This window comes from Oncorhynchus tshawytscha, linkage group LG02 (assembly GCF_018296145.1).
Source record: "Oncorhynchus tshawytscha isolate Ot180627B linkage group LG02, Otsh_v2.0, whole genome shotgun sequence".
Taxonomy (NCBI): domain Eukaryota; kingdom Metazoa; phylum Chordata; class Actinopteri; order Salmoniformes; family Salmonidae; genus Oncorhynchus; species Oncorhynchus tshawytscha.
In genome coordinates, this window is record NC_056430.1 from 14,122,160 (window position 1) to 14,136,974 (window position 14,815).

Here is a 14,815-nt window from a genome sequence, read left to right on the forward strand (position 1 = left end):
GATCAATAATGTTGACGTTTGTGTGTGTGTGTGTGTTTATTTGACCCTTAAAGTTGACGTCTGTGTGTGTGTGTGTATTTGATCCCTAATGTTGGTGTGTGCGTGTACTTGAAACCTAACATTGTTGTGTGTGTATTATTGATCACTAATGTTGATTTTGTGTTTGTGTGTGTGCTCATTTGATCCCTAATATTGTCATCTGTGTGTGTGTGTATTTGATCCCTAATGTTGGTGTGTGGGTGTACTTGAAACCTAACATTGTCGTGTGTGTATTATTGATCACTAATGTTGATTTTGTGTTTGTGTGTGTGCTCATTTGATCCCTAATATTGTCATCTGTGTGTGTGTGTGTGTGTGTGTGTATTTGATACCTAATGTGGAAATGTTTGTTGTGTATTGTGCGTATTTGTTCCCTAATGTTGACGTGTGTGTGTGTGTGTGTGTGTGTGTGTATGTGATCCCCGATGTTGACATCTGTGTGTGAATTTGGTCATTAATGTTGAAGTCTGTTTGTGTGTGTGTGGGTGGGTGTGTATGTGTGTATTTAATCCCTAATCTTGGAGTGTGTGTGTGTGTGTATTTGATCTATAATGTTAACGTGAGTGTGTGTGTATTTGATCCCTAATGTTGATGTCTGTGTGTGTGTATTTGATACCTAATGTTGACGTGTGTGTGTGTTTGTATTTGATCCCTAATGTTGACATCTGTGTGTGTGTGTGTATTTGATCCCTAATGTTGACATCTGTGTGCATGTGTGTGTGTACATGCGTGTGTTTGATCCCCAATGTTGACGTGTGTGTGTGTGTGTTTGATCACTAATGTTGACGTCAGCGTGTGTGTGTGTGTGTGTACACTTGATACCTAATGTTGACGTGTGTGTGTGTGTGAATTTGATCAATAATGTTGACGTGTGTGTGTGTGTGTGTGTGTGTGTGTGTGTGTGAATTTGATCAATAATGTTGACGTGTGTGTGTACATGCGTGTGTTTGATCCCCAATGTTGACGTGTGTGTGTGTGTGTTTGATCACTAATGTTGACGTCAGCGTGTGTGTGTGTACACTTGATACCTAATGTTGACGTGTGTGTGTGTGTGTGTGAATTTGATCAATAATGTTGACGTGTGTGTGTGTGTGTGTGAATTTGATCAATAATGTTGACGTCTGTGTGTGTGTTTGATACCTAATGTTGACCTGTGTGTGTGTTTATTTGATCCCTAATGTTGGTGTGTGGGTGTGTAATTGAAACCTAACATTGTCGTGTGTGTATTATTGATCACTAATGTTGATTTTGTGTTTGTGTGTGTGCTCATTTAATCCCTAATATTGTCATCTGTGTGTGTGTGTGTGTGTATTTGATTCCTAATGTTGACGTGTGTGTATATTTGAACCTCTGTGTGTGTGTGTGTGTGTGTGTGTGTGTGTGTGTGTGTGTATTTGATACCTAATGTGGAAATCTTTGTTGTGTATTGTGCGTATTTGTTCCCTAATGTTGACGTGTGTGTATTTGATCCCCAATGTTGACATCTGTGTGAATTTGGTCATTAATGTTGAAGTCTGTTTGTGTGTGTGTGGGTGGGTGTGTATGTGTGTATTTAATCCCTAATCTTGGAGTGTGTGTGTGTATTTGATCTATAATGTTAACGTGAGTGTATTTGTTCCCTAATGTTGACGTGAGTGTGTGTTTGTGCGTAATTGTTCCCTAATGTTGACGTCTGTGTGTGTGTGTGTGTATTTGATCCCCAATGTTGACGTCTGTGTGTCAATGATCACTAATGTTGACATCTTTGAGTGTGTGTTTTTGTTCCCTAATGTTGACGTGTGTGCGTGTGTTCGTTAGTGTGTGTGTGTTTGTGTGTACGCGCGCGTGTGTGTGTATTTGATCACTAATGTTGATGTCTGTTTGTGTGTGTGTGTGTGTTTGATACCTAATGTTGACGTCTGTGTGTGTCTGAATTTGATCAATAATGTTAACGTGTGTGTGTGTGTCTGAATTTGATCAATAATGTTGACATCTGTGTGTGTGTTTGATGCCTAATGTTGACGTAGGTGTGAGCGTGTGCATTTGATCCATATTGTTGACGTCTGTGTGCGTGTGTTCGTTAGTGTGTGTGTTTGTGTGTGTGTGTATTTAATACAAAATGTTGACATGTCTGTGTGTGTGTATTTGACCCCTGATGTTTACGTGTGTTTCTGTGTGTATTTTATCAGTAATGTTGACGTCTGTGTGTGTGTGTGTGTGTGTATATTTGATCCATAATGTTGATGTCTCTGTGTGAGTGTGTGTGTGTATTTGATCCCTGATGTTTACGTGTGTGTGTATGTATTTGATCCCTGATGTTTACGGGTGTGTGTGTGTGTATTTGATCATTCATGTTGACGTCTGTTTGTGTGTGTGTATTTGATCCCTGATGTTTACGTGTGTGTGTATGTATTTGATCCAAAATTTTGACGTGTGTGTATTTGATCCCTAATGTTGGTGTGTGTGTGTGTGTGTGTGTGTGTGTATTTGATCCCTGATGTTTGTGTGTGTGTGTGTGTGTATTTGATCCCTGATGTTTGTGTGTGTATTTGATCCCTGATGTTTGTGTGTGTGTTTTTGTGTGTGTATTTGAGCCCTAATGTTGACGTCTGTGTGTGAGTGTGTATTTGATCCCTAATGTTGGTGTGTGTGTGTGTGTTTGATCCCTGATATTTACATGTGTGTGTGTGTGTGTGTTTGATCATTATTGTTGACGTCTGTGTGTGTGTGTGTGTGTATTTTATCCCGCCAGGTGTGTGTGTGTCCATGAGGTCGTCCATGCTGGTCTTGATCCTCGTGGTCAGTGCCCAGGCCGTGTGCACCATGGGAGGGGACTTCTGCCCCATGGCCTCCGCTCAGCAGCAGGGCCCTACCCCTAACAGGACCCCTAACTCTGCCCCCACCGTGGACCCCAAACTCTTCACCAAGCGACGCTATCGCTCACCCCGCGTTCTCTTCAGTGCACAGCCGCCCGACAAAGAGCCCACGGGACGCCAGGGGTCCGGGGCCAGCAGGGCAAGGCGCATGGTAGGTCAGCCACAGCACCGGGGGGTGTACTCTGTGTGTGAGAGTGTCAGCAACTGGGTGGGCAACAAGACCAAGGCCACAGATATATCTGGCAATGAGGTGGAGGTGCTCCCTGACGTCAACATTAACAACGTCAAGAAAAAGCAGTACTTCTTTGAGACCACGTGCCGTGGCGCCCGGGCGGGCAGCTCTGGCTGCCTGGGCATCGACGGGCGACACTGGAACTCCTACTGCACCAACTCGCACACCTTCGTGCGGGCGCTGACTTCCTTTAAGGACCTGGTGGCCTGGAGACTGATCCGCATCGACGTGGCCTGTGTGTGTGTGCTCAGCCGAAAGTCCTGGCGACAGTGACCGTACTGTAATCACTGGTCCTGTAGTCACTGCAGTACTGACCGACAGGACCACATGGTTACTGTTATGAAGTCACGGCAATACTGCATTTCAAACCCCCACCACCCCACTGGAGTACTGCAGTTCCAACCCCCCACCCCACTGGAGTACTGCAGTTCCAACCCCCCACCCCACTGGAGTACTGCCGTTCCAACCCCCCCACCCAACTGGAGTACTGCAGTTCCAACCCCCCCCCACTGGAGTACTGCAGTTCCAATCCCCCCACCCCACTGGAGTACTGCAGTTCCAACCCCCCACCCTACTGGAGTACTGCAGTTCCAACCCCCCACCCCACTGGAGTACTGCAGTTCCAACCCCCCACCCCACTGGAGTACTGCAGTTCCAACCCCCCACCCCACTGGAGTACTGCAGTTCCAACCCCACTGGAGTACTGCAGTTCCACCCCCCCCACCCCACTGGAGTACTGCAGTTCCAACCCCCCTGCAGTTCCAACCCCCCACCCCCACTGGAGTACTGCAGTTCCAACCCCACTGGAGTACCAGTTCCAATCCCCCCACCCCACTGGAGTACTGCAGTTCCAATCCCCCCACCCCACTGGAGTACTGCAGTTCCAATCACCCCCACCCCACTGGAGTACTGCAGTTCCAATCACCCCCCACCCCACTGGAGTACTGCAGTTCCAACCCCCACCACCCCACTGGAGTACTGCAGTTCCAACCCCCACCACCCCACTGGAGTACTGCAGTTCCAACCCCCCACCACCCCACTGGAGTACCCAACCCCCCACCCCACCCCACTGGAGTACTGCAGTTCCAACCCCCCACCCCACTGGAGTTCCCAACCCCCACCCCACTGGAGTACTGCAGTTCCACCCCCCACCCCACTGGAGTACTGCAGTTCCAACCCCCCACCCCACCCCACTGGAGTACTGCAGTTCCAACCCCCCACCCCACTGGAGTACTGCAGTTCCAACCCCCCACCCCACTGGAGTACTGCAGTTCCACCCCCCACCCCACTGGAGTACTGCAGTTCCAACCCCCCACCCACTGGAGTACTGCAGTTCCAACCCCCACTGGAGTACTGCAGTTCCAATCCTCCCCCCCCCCACTGGAGTACTGCAGTTCCAATCCCCCCCACCCCACTGGAGTACTGCAGTTCCAATCCCCCCACCCCACTGGAGTACTGCAGTTCCAACCCCCCACCACCCCACTGGAGTACTGCAGTTCCAACCCCCCACCCCACTGAAGTACTGCAGTTCCAACCCCCACCCCACTGGAGTACTGCAGTTCCACCCCCCACCCCACCCCACTGGAGTACTGCAGTTCCAACCCCCCACCTCCACCCACCCCCCCACTGGAGTACTGCAGTTCCAACCCCCACCCCACTGGAGTACTGCAGTTCCAACCCCCACTCCACTGGAGTACTGCAGTTCCAACCCCCCACCCCACTGGAGTACTGCAGTTCCAACCCCCACCCCACTGGAGTACTGCAGTTCCAACCCCCACCCCACTGGAGTACTGCAGTTCCAACCCCCCACCCCACTGGAGTACTGCAGTTCCAATCCCCCCACCCCACTGGAGTACTGCAGTTCCAATCCCCCCCACCCCACTGGAGTACTGCAGTTCCAAACCCCCCCACCCCACTGGAGTACTGCAGTTCCAACCCCCCACACCCCACTGGAGTACTGCCCCCCCCACCCCACTGGAGTACTGCAGTTCCAACCCCCCACCACCCACTGGAGTACTGCAGTTCCAACCCCCCACCCCACTGGAGTACTGCAGTTCCAACCCCCCCCACCCCACTGAAGTACTGCAGTTCCAACCCCCACCCCACTGGAGTACTGCAGTTCCAACCCCCCCCACCCCACCCCACCCCACTGGAGTACTGCAGTTCCAACCCCCCACTCCACTGGAGTACTGCAGTTCCAACCCCCCACCACCACACTGGAGTACTGCAGTTCCAACCCCCCCCCACCCCACTGGAGTACTGCAGTTCCAACCCCCCACTCCACTGGAGTACTGCAGTTCCAACCCCCACCCCACTGGAGTACTGCAGTTCCAACCCCCCCACCCCACTGGAGTACTGCAGTTCCAACCCCCCACCCCACTGGAGTACTGCAGTTCCAATCCCCCCTGGACCACCCACTGGAGTACTGCAGTTCCAATCCCCCCACCCCACTGGAGTACTGCAGTTCCAACTGCCCAAACCCCCCACCCCACTGGAGTACTGCAGTTCCAACCCCCCACCCCCACTGGAGTACTGCAGTTCCAACCCCCCACCACCCACTGGAGTACTGCAGTTCCAACCCCCACCACCACTGGAGTACTGCAGTTCCAACCCCCCACCCAACTGGAGGACTCTGACACTCTCTGCCCCACCCCAGCCCTCAGCTCACAGTTAATTATTGATTGAGGACTGCATGTATATAAACCAACCATTTGTTTATTAGTTGTTGTTGTTGTTATTTATTAAACACCTCAGTACATGCACTGCATCTGTGTGGCGTTATTGTCTGGGTGGTGGGTGTGGTGTCCGTCACAGGGACTAATGAGCAACAGTCAGACCGACAGAAGGACAAATAACAGGTAGGCTAGGAGACAGTACTGTAATGTCACTACAAATCGCTATACTTAGAGGTTTTCTAAACGACACAAAATTCTGCTCCATGAGAACGTGGATGAATAGAAACATATGGCATTATTTTGATGTGCTTTGGTCAGCCTTTGGCTCATGCCTGCTGAGATTTCACTTTGTTATTTCAGGAAAAAATAATATTTCAATTTTTTCCCAAGAATCTCCATTTCAACTTGGATGAACCAGGCATATCTAAAATAAAAAGTCCCTGTGGAAAAAATGTGTCCTAGAGTAGGTTTCCCGAAAGCGTCGTAGCTAACGTGATGCTTTATTTCTCTCCATGGGCTGACTTTCCTGAAAGCCTCAGTCCGTTTGCGTCATGGAGAGAAATAACTTGAAGAGAATACCTAAAGTGCCATGTTGGCTATGAGGCTTTCGGGAAATGTACTCCAGAACAGTTTTTCCACTTTTTGGTCTATTTCAATTTTTATTTTAGAAGATGTGCCATGTTCATGATCATTGAAAAGTTTCCCGAAAGCTCCGTAGCACTTTATTTCTCCCATGGCCATAACAATCTATTTATCTTATTTTACCCATAACTGAAACAGACCGACGCGTTCGGGAAACTCAACCCAAACAACTCTACTGTCCCTCAGACACCTTTTAATGTGGTCCAGCAGTCCTGGCTACATCTGGGATAAATCAAGGGATTGGAATATCCTCCTGGCTGAATGGAGCATCTCCACAGCCCAAACACTGAGCTGGACAGCCAGCAATGCATCCACCTCCTGGCTGTGACCCAAGGGATGAGCAGGTCAGGGTAACCACAGGGTAATGAGGTCACATCTGTGGAGCTACAGCGCTTGTCGTCAACAATAAACCTAAAAAGACCCACATGGTGTGACTTGTTGTAATGTATGTATTGTAAATTAAAGTTTAAAAAAGATACTTCAGCGTGTATACAGATGTAGGATCTTCATTTGAGCAAGTTTCCTACACACGGAAAATAAATGTAAATTGTTATGTGGATTATAAACAATGAACATTTTTGCAGGTGTTGATACATTTTTCATTAGGGCAAATCAAGTGGAAATTCCAAACGTTAGAAGCCTTTTTAACCCTCAAATGAACTACAAGTTTGCATTTCCTGCTGTGCAGGAAAATTCTCAGCAACAAAAGACTGAATAGATTAAGATCCTACATCTGTACGTATTTTCAAATCTTTCTGTTGGAAAATTCAACTTGAAATTGCACTTTTGTTCCAGCCCATGTGCTAGAACAACTGGTTCAATGTATTCAACTTATAATGAAGCCATTGATTAGTTGAATCAAGTGTAATTATTGGCTGAAACGAACACATGCATACCATGTGGGTCTCTGGGACCAGGACAGAATAACACTGATCTATAGTCGGAGAGTTTCCCGAAGTCACAGTAACATTAAACAGAATACTTTCAGTCCTAAAGGCAGAAATGTAAGGGCAGGCCAGCATTTTCCTCCCATTACTGTTACACAACTGTTTCTCTGTCATTTTCAGTGAGCGCTTTTTCTGTTAATTCCAGAGGAAATAGAGGTGTTGTTTTTGTTGACCAAACCTAAGTGACACACTCAAATGCATTTCCATTTCACTCTGATATTTAGAAGGCTGATCTTTTAAGGGATGTTTTAAAGCTGAAGAAGAGTAAACCCCCGAAACAAGGTTTGCCAACATTAAATAGTGGAGCGTAAGCCACAGATCAATACTGCCCTCTAGTGTTCTTCATGATGATCAACAATCTCTCTACAGCTCAAAGACATCACAACATTGACCATCGCCAATCACATTCATACTGCCATAGACAGGGTACCATTCTGGTCATGGAGAAAGGACAGGTAAAGACAAGCTCCTCTCAGAGTAGTAATGTTAAACCAACAATCTCTATGCCATGATTTATTTGCCAGCTAGTTACACTTGATAACCATTTACTATTCCTAGCTGGAAAACAAAACCATATGTGAAACAGTGATTTTACCCTGATGTAGGCTGATGACCCAATATAAATGCTTCAGTTCTTGGTCATGTCCTTAACCAGAGAGAAATAAAATGTTGAAGTTGTTTGATCCACAGGCTGTATTTGGATAGAAAAGCCATTCTGAAAGAGAGCCAGTAGAGGACGCTGTTTACCTTTCCTCAGCCAATAAAATACAAAATGAGTCGATCGCTGTGACAGTCGCTGCCACAACTAATGCCCTACCTCTTTCCCTGCCAATGGACAAGAGTAATACGAGATTAAAAAGGTCCTCTGCTATTCTAACAATGAAACGAAAATCAGAGGTAAAAAATAAATAAAATAAGTTAATACCTTCATTTGGATGAGTGAAACTATGTCATTTTCACCTATTTTCTCTAATCAAGTGCTAGCATAGGCTACTGTGTTTTAAAGTCATATATTTAGTGGAAATTCAATACCACCAATATAACGCTGTCCGATGTATCAGAACTTGGTCAACAAACTTGTGTACAACATAGTGGAATCCTGAGTGACTTACAAGGCGTGGTCATGATGGTGTTCTGGGCATAACAAAGATCCCACAGGACTATTTCCATAATAAACAGATTATTCCATGGGCGAGTAGCCGCACACAAGCCTAAGATCAACATGCGCAATGCTAAGCGTCAGCTGGAGTGGTGTAAAGCTCACCATCATTGGATTCTGGAGCAGTGGAAATGCGTTCTCTGGAGTGATGAATCATGCTTCACCATCTGGCAGTCTGACGGACTAATCTGGGTTTGGCGGATGCCAGGACAATGCTACCTACCCCAATGCATAGTGCCAACTCTAAAGTTTGGTGAAGGAGGAATAATGGTCTGGGGCTGTTTTTCATGGTTCAGGCCATTTAGTTTCAGTGAAGGGAAATCTTAACGCTACAGCATACAATGACATTCTAGACAATTCTGTGCTTCCAACTTTGTGGCAACAGTTTGGGAAGGGCCCTTTCCTGTTTCAGCATGACAATGCCCCTCTGCATACAGGTCCATACAGAAATGGTTTGCAAGATTGGTGTGGAAGAACATGGACTGGCCTGCACAGAGCCCTGACCTCAACCCCATCGATCCCCTATTGGGATGAATTGGAAAGCCGAATGCAAGCCAGACCTAATCGCCAAAAATCAGTGCCTGACCTCACTAATGCTTGTGGCTAAATGGAAGCAAGTGCCCAAGCAACGTTCCAACATCTAGTGGAAAGCATTCCCAGAAGAGCATAAAGGGGGGGACCGACTCAATATTAAATGCCCATGATTTTGGAATGAGATGTTTGACTAGCAGTCCACATACTTTTGGTCATGTACTGTAGCTATGATGTCCCACTACATTTCCAATCCCCCTCCCTCAAACTATTTTGAATTGTGATGCGATGTGACTTTTTTTTCTGGAAATGTGTCGAGTTTTGTCTGGGGGGGATTTGGGGGGTCTGTTTTGGCCACATCTTAAAGCTGTTTATTGTTATTTTAGAATGGATGGGAATAGGCTCTGCTCATTCTCGGTAATATCAAGGTTACATTTGCTTATAGACATGTTGTCAGACTCAGCACACATTTAGGCCTTTTACCCACAGAATAAGGGCACAAGGCTGTCAGCAGTCTACTAACAATTGTTGTCACATTGCTAAGAAATGTTCATATCATGTTTTTTACCTATTTTCATATTGTTTTCCAATAATTGTTTACAAATGTGTCACATTTCTGAAACACATTGTTCTTGATTATACAATAAAACATAAACCAATATATATATAAATGTGATGGATGTTACAGTACTTTAGCTCTGTTCCCGAGTGTAGAACTCTAGAACTCTCCCTCTTTCCTCTAAGACAATTGGTCATCCCCAGAGTGGTGTCACTCTGTCAGACAGCAGCCCTTTGTGCCTAGTTAAGAGACAAAAGCAGTGGCGTTGTGAGACAAGCCAAAGAGGGCGGGTGGTAGAGGACAGGAGAAAACAGTCCGTTTGGGGTACAGTGCCTATACGTAAACAGCAGTACCATTCTGGTCATGGAGAAAGGACATGTAAAATACAACGACAAACTCCTCTAAGAGTAGTAATGTTAAACCATGATTTCCTTGCCAGTGATTTACTATTCCTAGCTGGGAAACAAAACAAAAACGAATTCAAAAACATTTAGTAAAACAGTGATTTTACCCTGATGTAGGCTGATGACCCAATATAAATGCTTCAGTTATTGTCATATCCTTAACCAGAGAGAAATAAAATGTTTACGTTGTTTGATCCACAGGATGTATTTGGATAGAGAAGCCATTCAGACCGAGAGCCAGCAGAGGTCGCTGTTTCTCTCCTCAGCCAATAAACAGCCAATTGAGTCAAAACAAAATGAGCAGAGATCGCTGTGACCTTCACTGCCACAACTAATGCCCTACCTCCTTCCCTGCCAATAGACAAGAGTAATACAAGTTTTTAAAAAAGGTGCTCTGCTACTCTAACAATGAAAAGAAAACTGTAAAAATGAATCAAACTAATATTCCTTTCATTTGGCTCAATGAAACAATGATATTCACTTTTCAACTATCGTCTCTGAATCATGTGCTAGCATAGTGTATTTTACAAACATATATTTGCTGGAAATTCAATACCACCAATATAATGTTATCTGATGTATCTGAACTTTTTCAACAGACTTGTGTACAAATATTTTTCTCATGAAATGATTGATGAGCAACGTCATAGTGGAATCCTGAGTGACTCACAAGGCGTGGTCATGATGGTGTTCTGGGCATAACAAAGATCCCACAGGACTATTTCCATAATAAACATACTTTGATATTTAGCCAACAAGTGCTCAGCTTACAGTACCGTTCAAACGTTTGGGGTCACTTAGAAATGTCCTTGTTTTTGAAAGAAAAGCACATTTTTTTGTCCATTAAAATAACATCAAATTGATCAGAAATACTGTGTAAACATTGTTAATGTTGTAAATGACTATTGTAGCTGGAAACGGCAGATTTTGTATGGAATATCTACATAGGCGTACAGAGACCCATTATCAGCAACCATCACTCCTGTTTTCCAATGGCACGTTGTGTTTGCTAATCCAAGTTTATCATTTTAAAAGGCTAATTGATCATTAGAAAACCCTTTCGCAATTATGTTAGCAGAGCTGAAAACTGTTGTTCTGATTAATAAAGAAGCAATAAAACTGGCCTTTAGACTAGTTGAGTATCTGGAGCGTCAACATTTGTGGGTTCGATTACAGGCTCAAAACCTGCAAAACACCAGTCTCAACATCAACAGTGAAGAGGCGACTCTGGGATGCTGGCCTTCTAGGCTGAGTTGCAAAGAAAAAGCCTTATCTCAGACTGGCCAATAAAAAGAAAAGTTTAAGATGGGCAAAAGAACACAGACACTGGACAGAGGAAGATTGGAAAAAAGTATTATGGAGTTCCTCTGTCCAGTGTCTGTGTCCTTTTGCCCATCTTAAACTTTTCTTTTTATTGGACAGTCTGAGATACGTCTTTTTCTTTGCAACTCTGCCTAGAAGGCCAGCATCGCGAAGTTGTCAGTTGAGGACTTGTGAGGTGTCTGTTTATCAAACTAGACACTAAATGTACACTTGTCCTCTTGCTCAGTTGTGCACCGGTGCATCCCACTCTTTCTGTTCTGGTTAGAGCCAGAGTTTGGGGATGACAATTTTCACAAAAATGCACCTTTATAATAAAAAGCATTACATGCATAATCGCATTTGCAGTCACTTTTGATAATGGTGTTTTCCCGCTAATGGAACATTCACCCTTATAGCCTACTGCTGTGTGCACTGCTGCGCTTATAATGTGAAGAAATAGCCTACTAGTTTATCAACATTTTAAGCTAAACGTTCTAATCTGTTGCATCAGCCACATTGCGTAAAAATATTTTTTTGATGCTAGTGGTTGTATTAATCTGGGATTTATTGCACCCCACACCTGTCCCAGACCATGTTTGGAATATTCATTTATCGCACATAATAGGTTGACTTTTGTACTATGGGGGATAGTAGATTGACATAGGCTAGTGCTTTTGCTGTTCGTTTGCCTACTCAACTTGTTGGCTGACAAAAAGTAAATATGGACAGTTCTTCCAATATCTTCAATATGAACCTCGGAATTGGATAAGGACGCTCGCAGTTGCGTCCCCGATGTGTCTGTATTCACTTGTAGCCTGTGAAAGACCCGATCACGTGACGGAGAGCCATGTGAGTGAGGCGCTTCGGATTGCCCAGCACACTCAGGGAGAAGGGCACAACGCAGCACCCTGGGCAGCAAAAGGCATTAATTTTTTTAGGGGGCATTACGGCCACAAAGGGGATGCCGCCGTGAAATTCGAGGCATTATCAAGTGCTTGTCAAATTGTGAATGAGAGACTATTGGAGTGTGTACAGCCTGCACAAAAACAGAAAGCAGAGCTCATGTCTTTCAAGTGACATTTTTCAAAGCAGAGACTTTCAAATTAGAGACTCCTCATGCAGCCTTATAATGTATTCAAAATAAAAACATATAGCCCAACGTTTGTAGAACAACTAAAGTTACATTAATAACTACATGAAGGAGTACCTATTTCTTTGTTAACTGCCCAACACACACAATAGCTGCATGTGCGCACTCCCTCAAATAATTTAGCGAAAATATGTATATTTTATTCAGCTTTGTTCAGTTGCATTCTTCATACTATAAAAAAATGCCACGGAATTATAAGCAAGTCTTGTCTGCTAAATAAACTAGTGTAGCCACATCAGGACAACTCAGATTATACTATTCTTTAGACCCGTCTAAAATAAATAATGGATTTATTGTGAATGTGATGCCTAGATTACATGGATTTATTCTACTTTAAAAACAATGCTTGTAGGCAATGTGTGGAAGCCAAGAGATGGAAGCCACCTGCATTTGGTCATATGAAGCAAAATTTGAATTTCAGTTTTTTGGATAAAAGTTGAGACAAAACCATACACTGTATTTGAGGAACAATGGGAAAGTAATTCTGCTTTGAATGTTGATAAACTTGTAAACACACCTTTACTAGTGTTTTTTTTTTTTTTTTACAGCAATTCGACCATGAAGGCCTGATTCAAGCAGTCTCCTCTAAACAGTGGATTTTGAGATGTGTCTGTTACTTGAACTCTGAAGAATTTATTTGGGCTGCAATTTCTGAGGCTTGTAACTCTAATAAATGTATCCTCTGCAGCAGAGGTAACTCTGGGTCTTCCTTTCCTGTGGAGGTCCTCATGAGAGCCAGTTTCATCATAGCACTTGATGGTTTTTGCGACTGCATTTGAATAAACTTTCAAAGTTCTTGCAATTTTCTGGATTACCTGACCTTCATGTCTTAAGGTAATGATGGACTGTCATTTCTCTTTGCTTATTTGAGCTGTTCTTGCCATAATATGGACTTAGAATTTTACCAAATAGGGCTAACTTCTGTATACCAAACCCTACCTTGTGACAACACAACTGATAGGCTCAAACGCCTTAAGGAAAGAAATTCCATCAATTAACAAGGCACACCTGTTAAATTAAATGCATTCCAGGAAGCTGGTTGAGAGAATTCCAAGAGTGTGCAAATCTGTCATTAAGGCAAAGGGTGGCTACTTTGAAGAATCTCAAATATAAAATATATTTGGATTTAACACTTTTTTTGGTTATAAAATGATTCCATGAATGATATTTAATAGTTTTGATGTCTTCAATACTATTCTACAATGTATAATTGTTTTTTTTAAAGAAAAATAATTGAATGAGTAGGTGTGTACAAACTTTTGACTGGTGCTGTATGCAATTGTTCTGGCCTGTGTGGTTCATATGTGTTGTAGTTTGTTGCATTGTATTGCTTAGTTCATCATTTGTGTCAACTTTGAATTCAATCTAAGGCATAGATTGTTAACTACCTCCATTTTGTACTTGACCTTTACAGATGCAGACCCGAAGACAAACCAAGTCTCCAATTGTCCCAGTACTGTGGTGTACTGGTGTACTGCAGGCCTAAGTGACCACACACACTCAAATGGACCTACAGCTGGGGTAAGATTCTTCCATCATTCACACACAGTAGACACAATTTAATTAAACCACCATGTTATCAACCAAATGCTGTCCTCATTGCTTAAGTTGTATTGTCTATTGTCGATCACTCATCTTTAATGTTGTGATTCACAGACACATGATGACCACAATTTGAACGCTGCAACCGAGATGGAATGACATCGAGGGACACACGCTGAGACCCTGAGTATGACTGGACATGGGCTAGGGTATTTGTGATGACCTAAATGACCTAATGGATGCAGAAGCACACCAGCACACCTTTTAATGTTCATTCCGTGGCCAACCATCCCTCTAGTTACCCCTCATTCCACACTTTGCCTTTTATGCTCCATGAACCCTGAACTTGACACCTTCACCCATTTTCCAAATCCAGCTACCTTCACTTGTTCTTCTCCTGATATAACATCTAGCAACACGTTTAAAAGTGTTGTGGTGTACTGTTTTTGCTACCTTTTTTCACCTGTGTAATGCTGTACTCCTCTTATTCTGGGGTTCAGTCTGAATGCAGTGTTAAAGGTGCTGCTCACAATTGACATCAGCAACATGGACCTGTTACATTGACCAGAAGACTGTTGATATAGCTGTGTTTAGGCATGGCTTCCTTTTTTTGAGTCTGTTGTTTCTCATTCTGCAGGAGTTGACCTAGCATTTTATATTAAATCTACTTCACACATCCAGTAGTTTCTCCTTTTGTAACTCATCCACCAAAAATCACTATATGCTGTTTTACATTGTGTTATTTCTGCTGGTCTAATTCCTAAAAAGGAAAAGTAGA

The 14,815-nt window shown here is 44.1% G+C and overlaps 1 protein-coding gene across 1 annotated transcript in view; it reads left to right on the forward strand.

The window, feature by feature from the left end:
• LOC112221249 (nerve growth factor-like) overlaps positions 1-3,773 on the forward strand; it is a 35,223-nt gene extending 31,450 nt beyond the window's left edge. Inside the window, exon 3 of the mRNA XM_042330805.1 lies at positions 2,771-3,773. Coding sequence (XP_042186739.1) covers positions 2,785-3,399 — 615 coding nt within the window. The 5' untranslated portion in view covers positions 2,771-2,784 and the 3' untranslated portion in view covers positions 3,400-3,773. The remainder of the gene's footprint in view (positions 1-2,770) is intronic.
• The last annotated feature ends 11,042 nt before the right edge of the window (positions 3,774-14,815 follow it).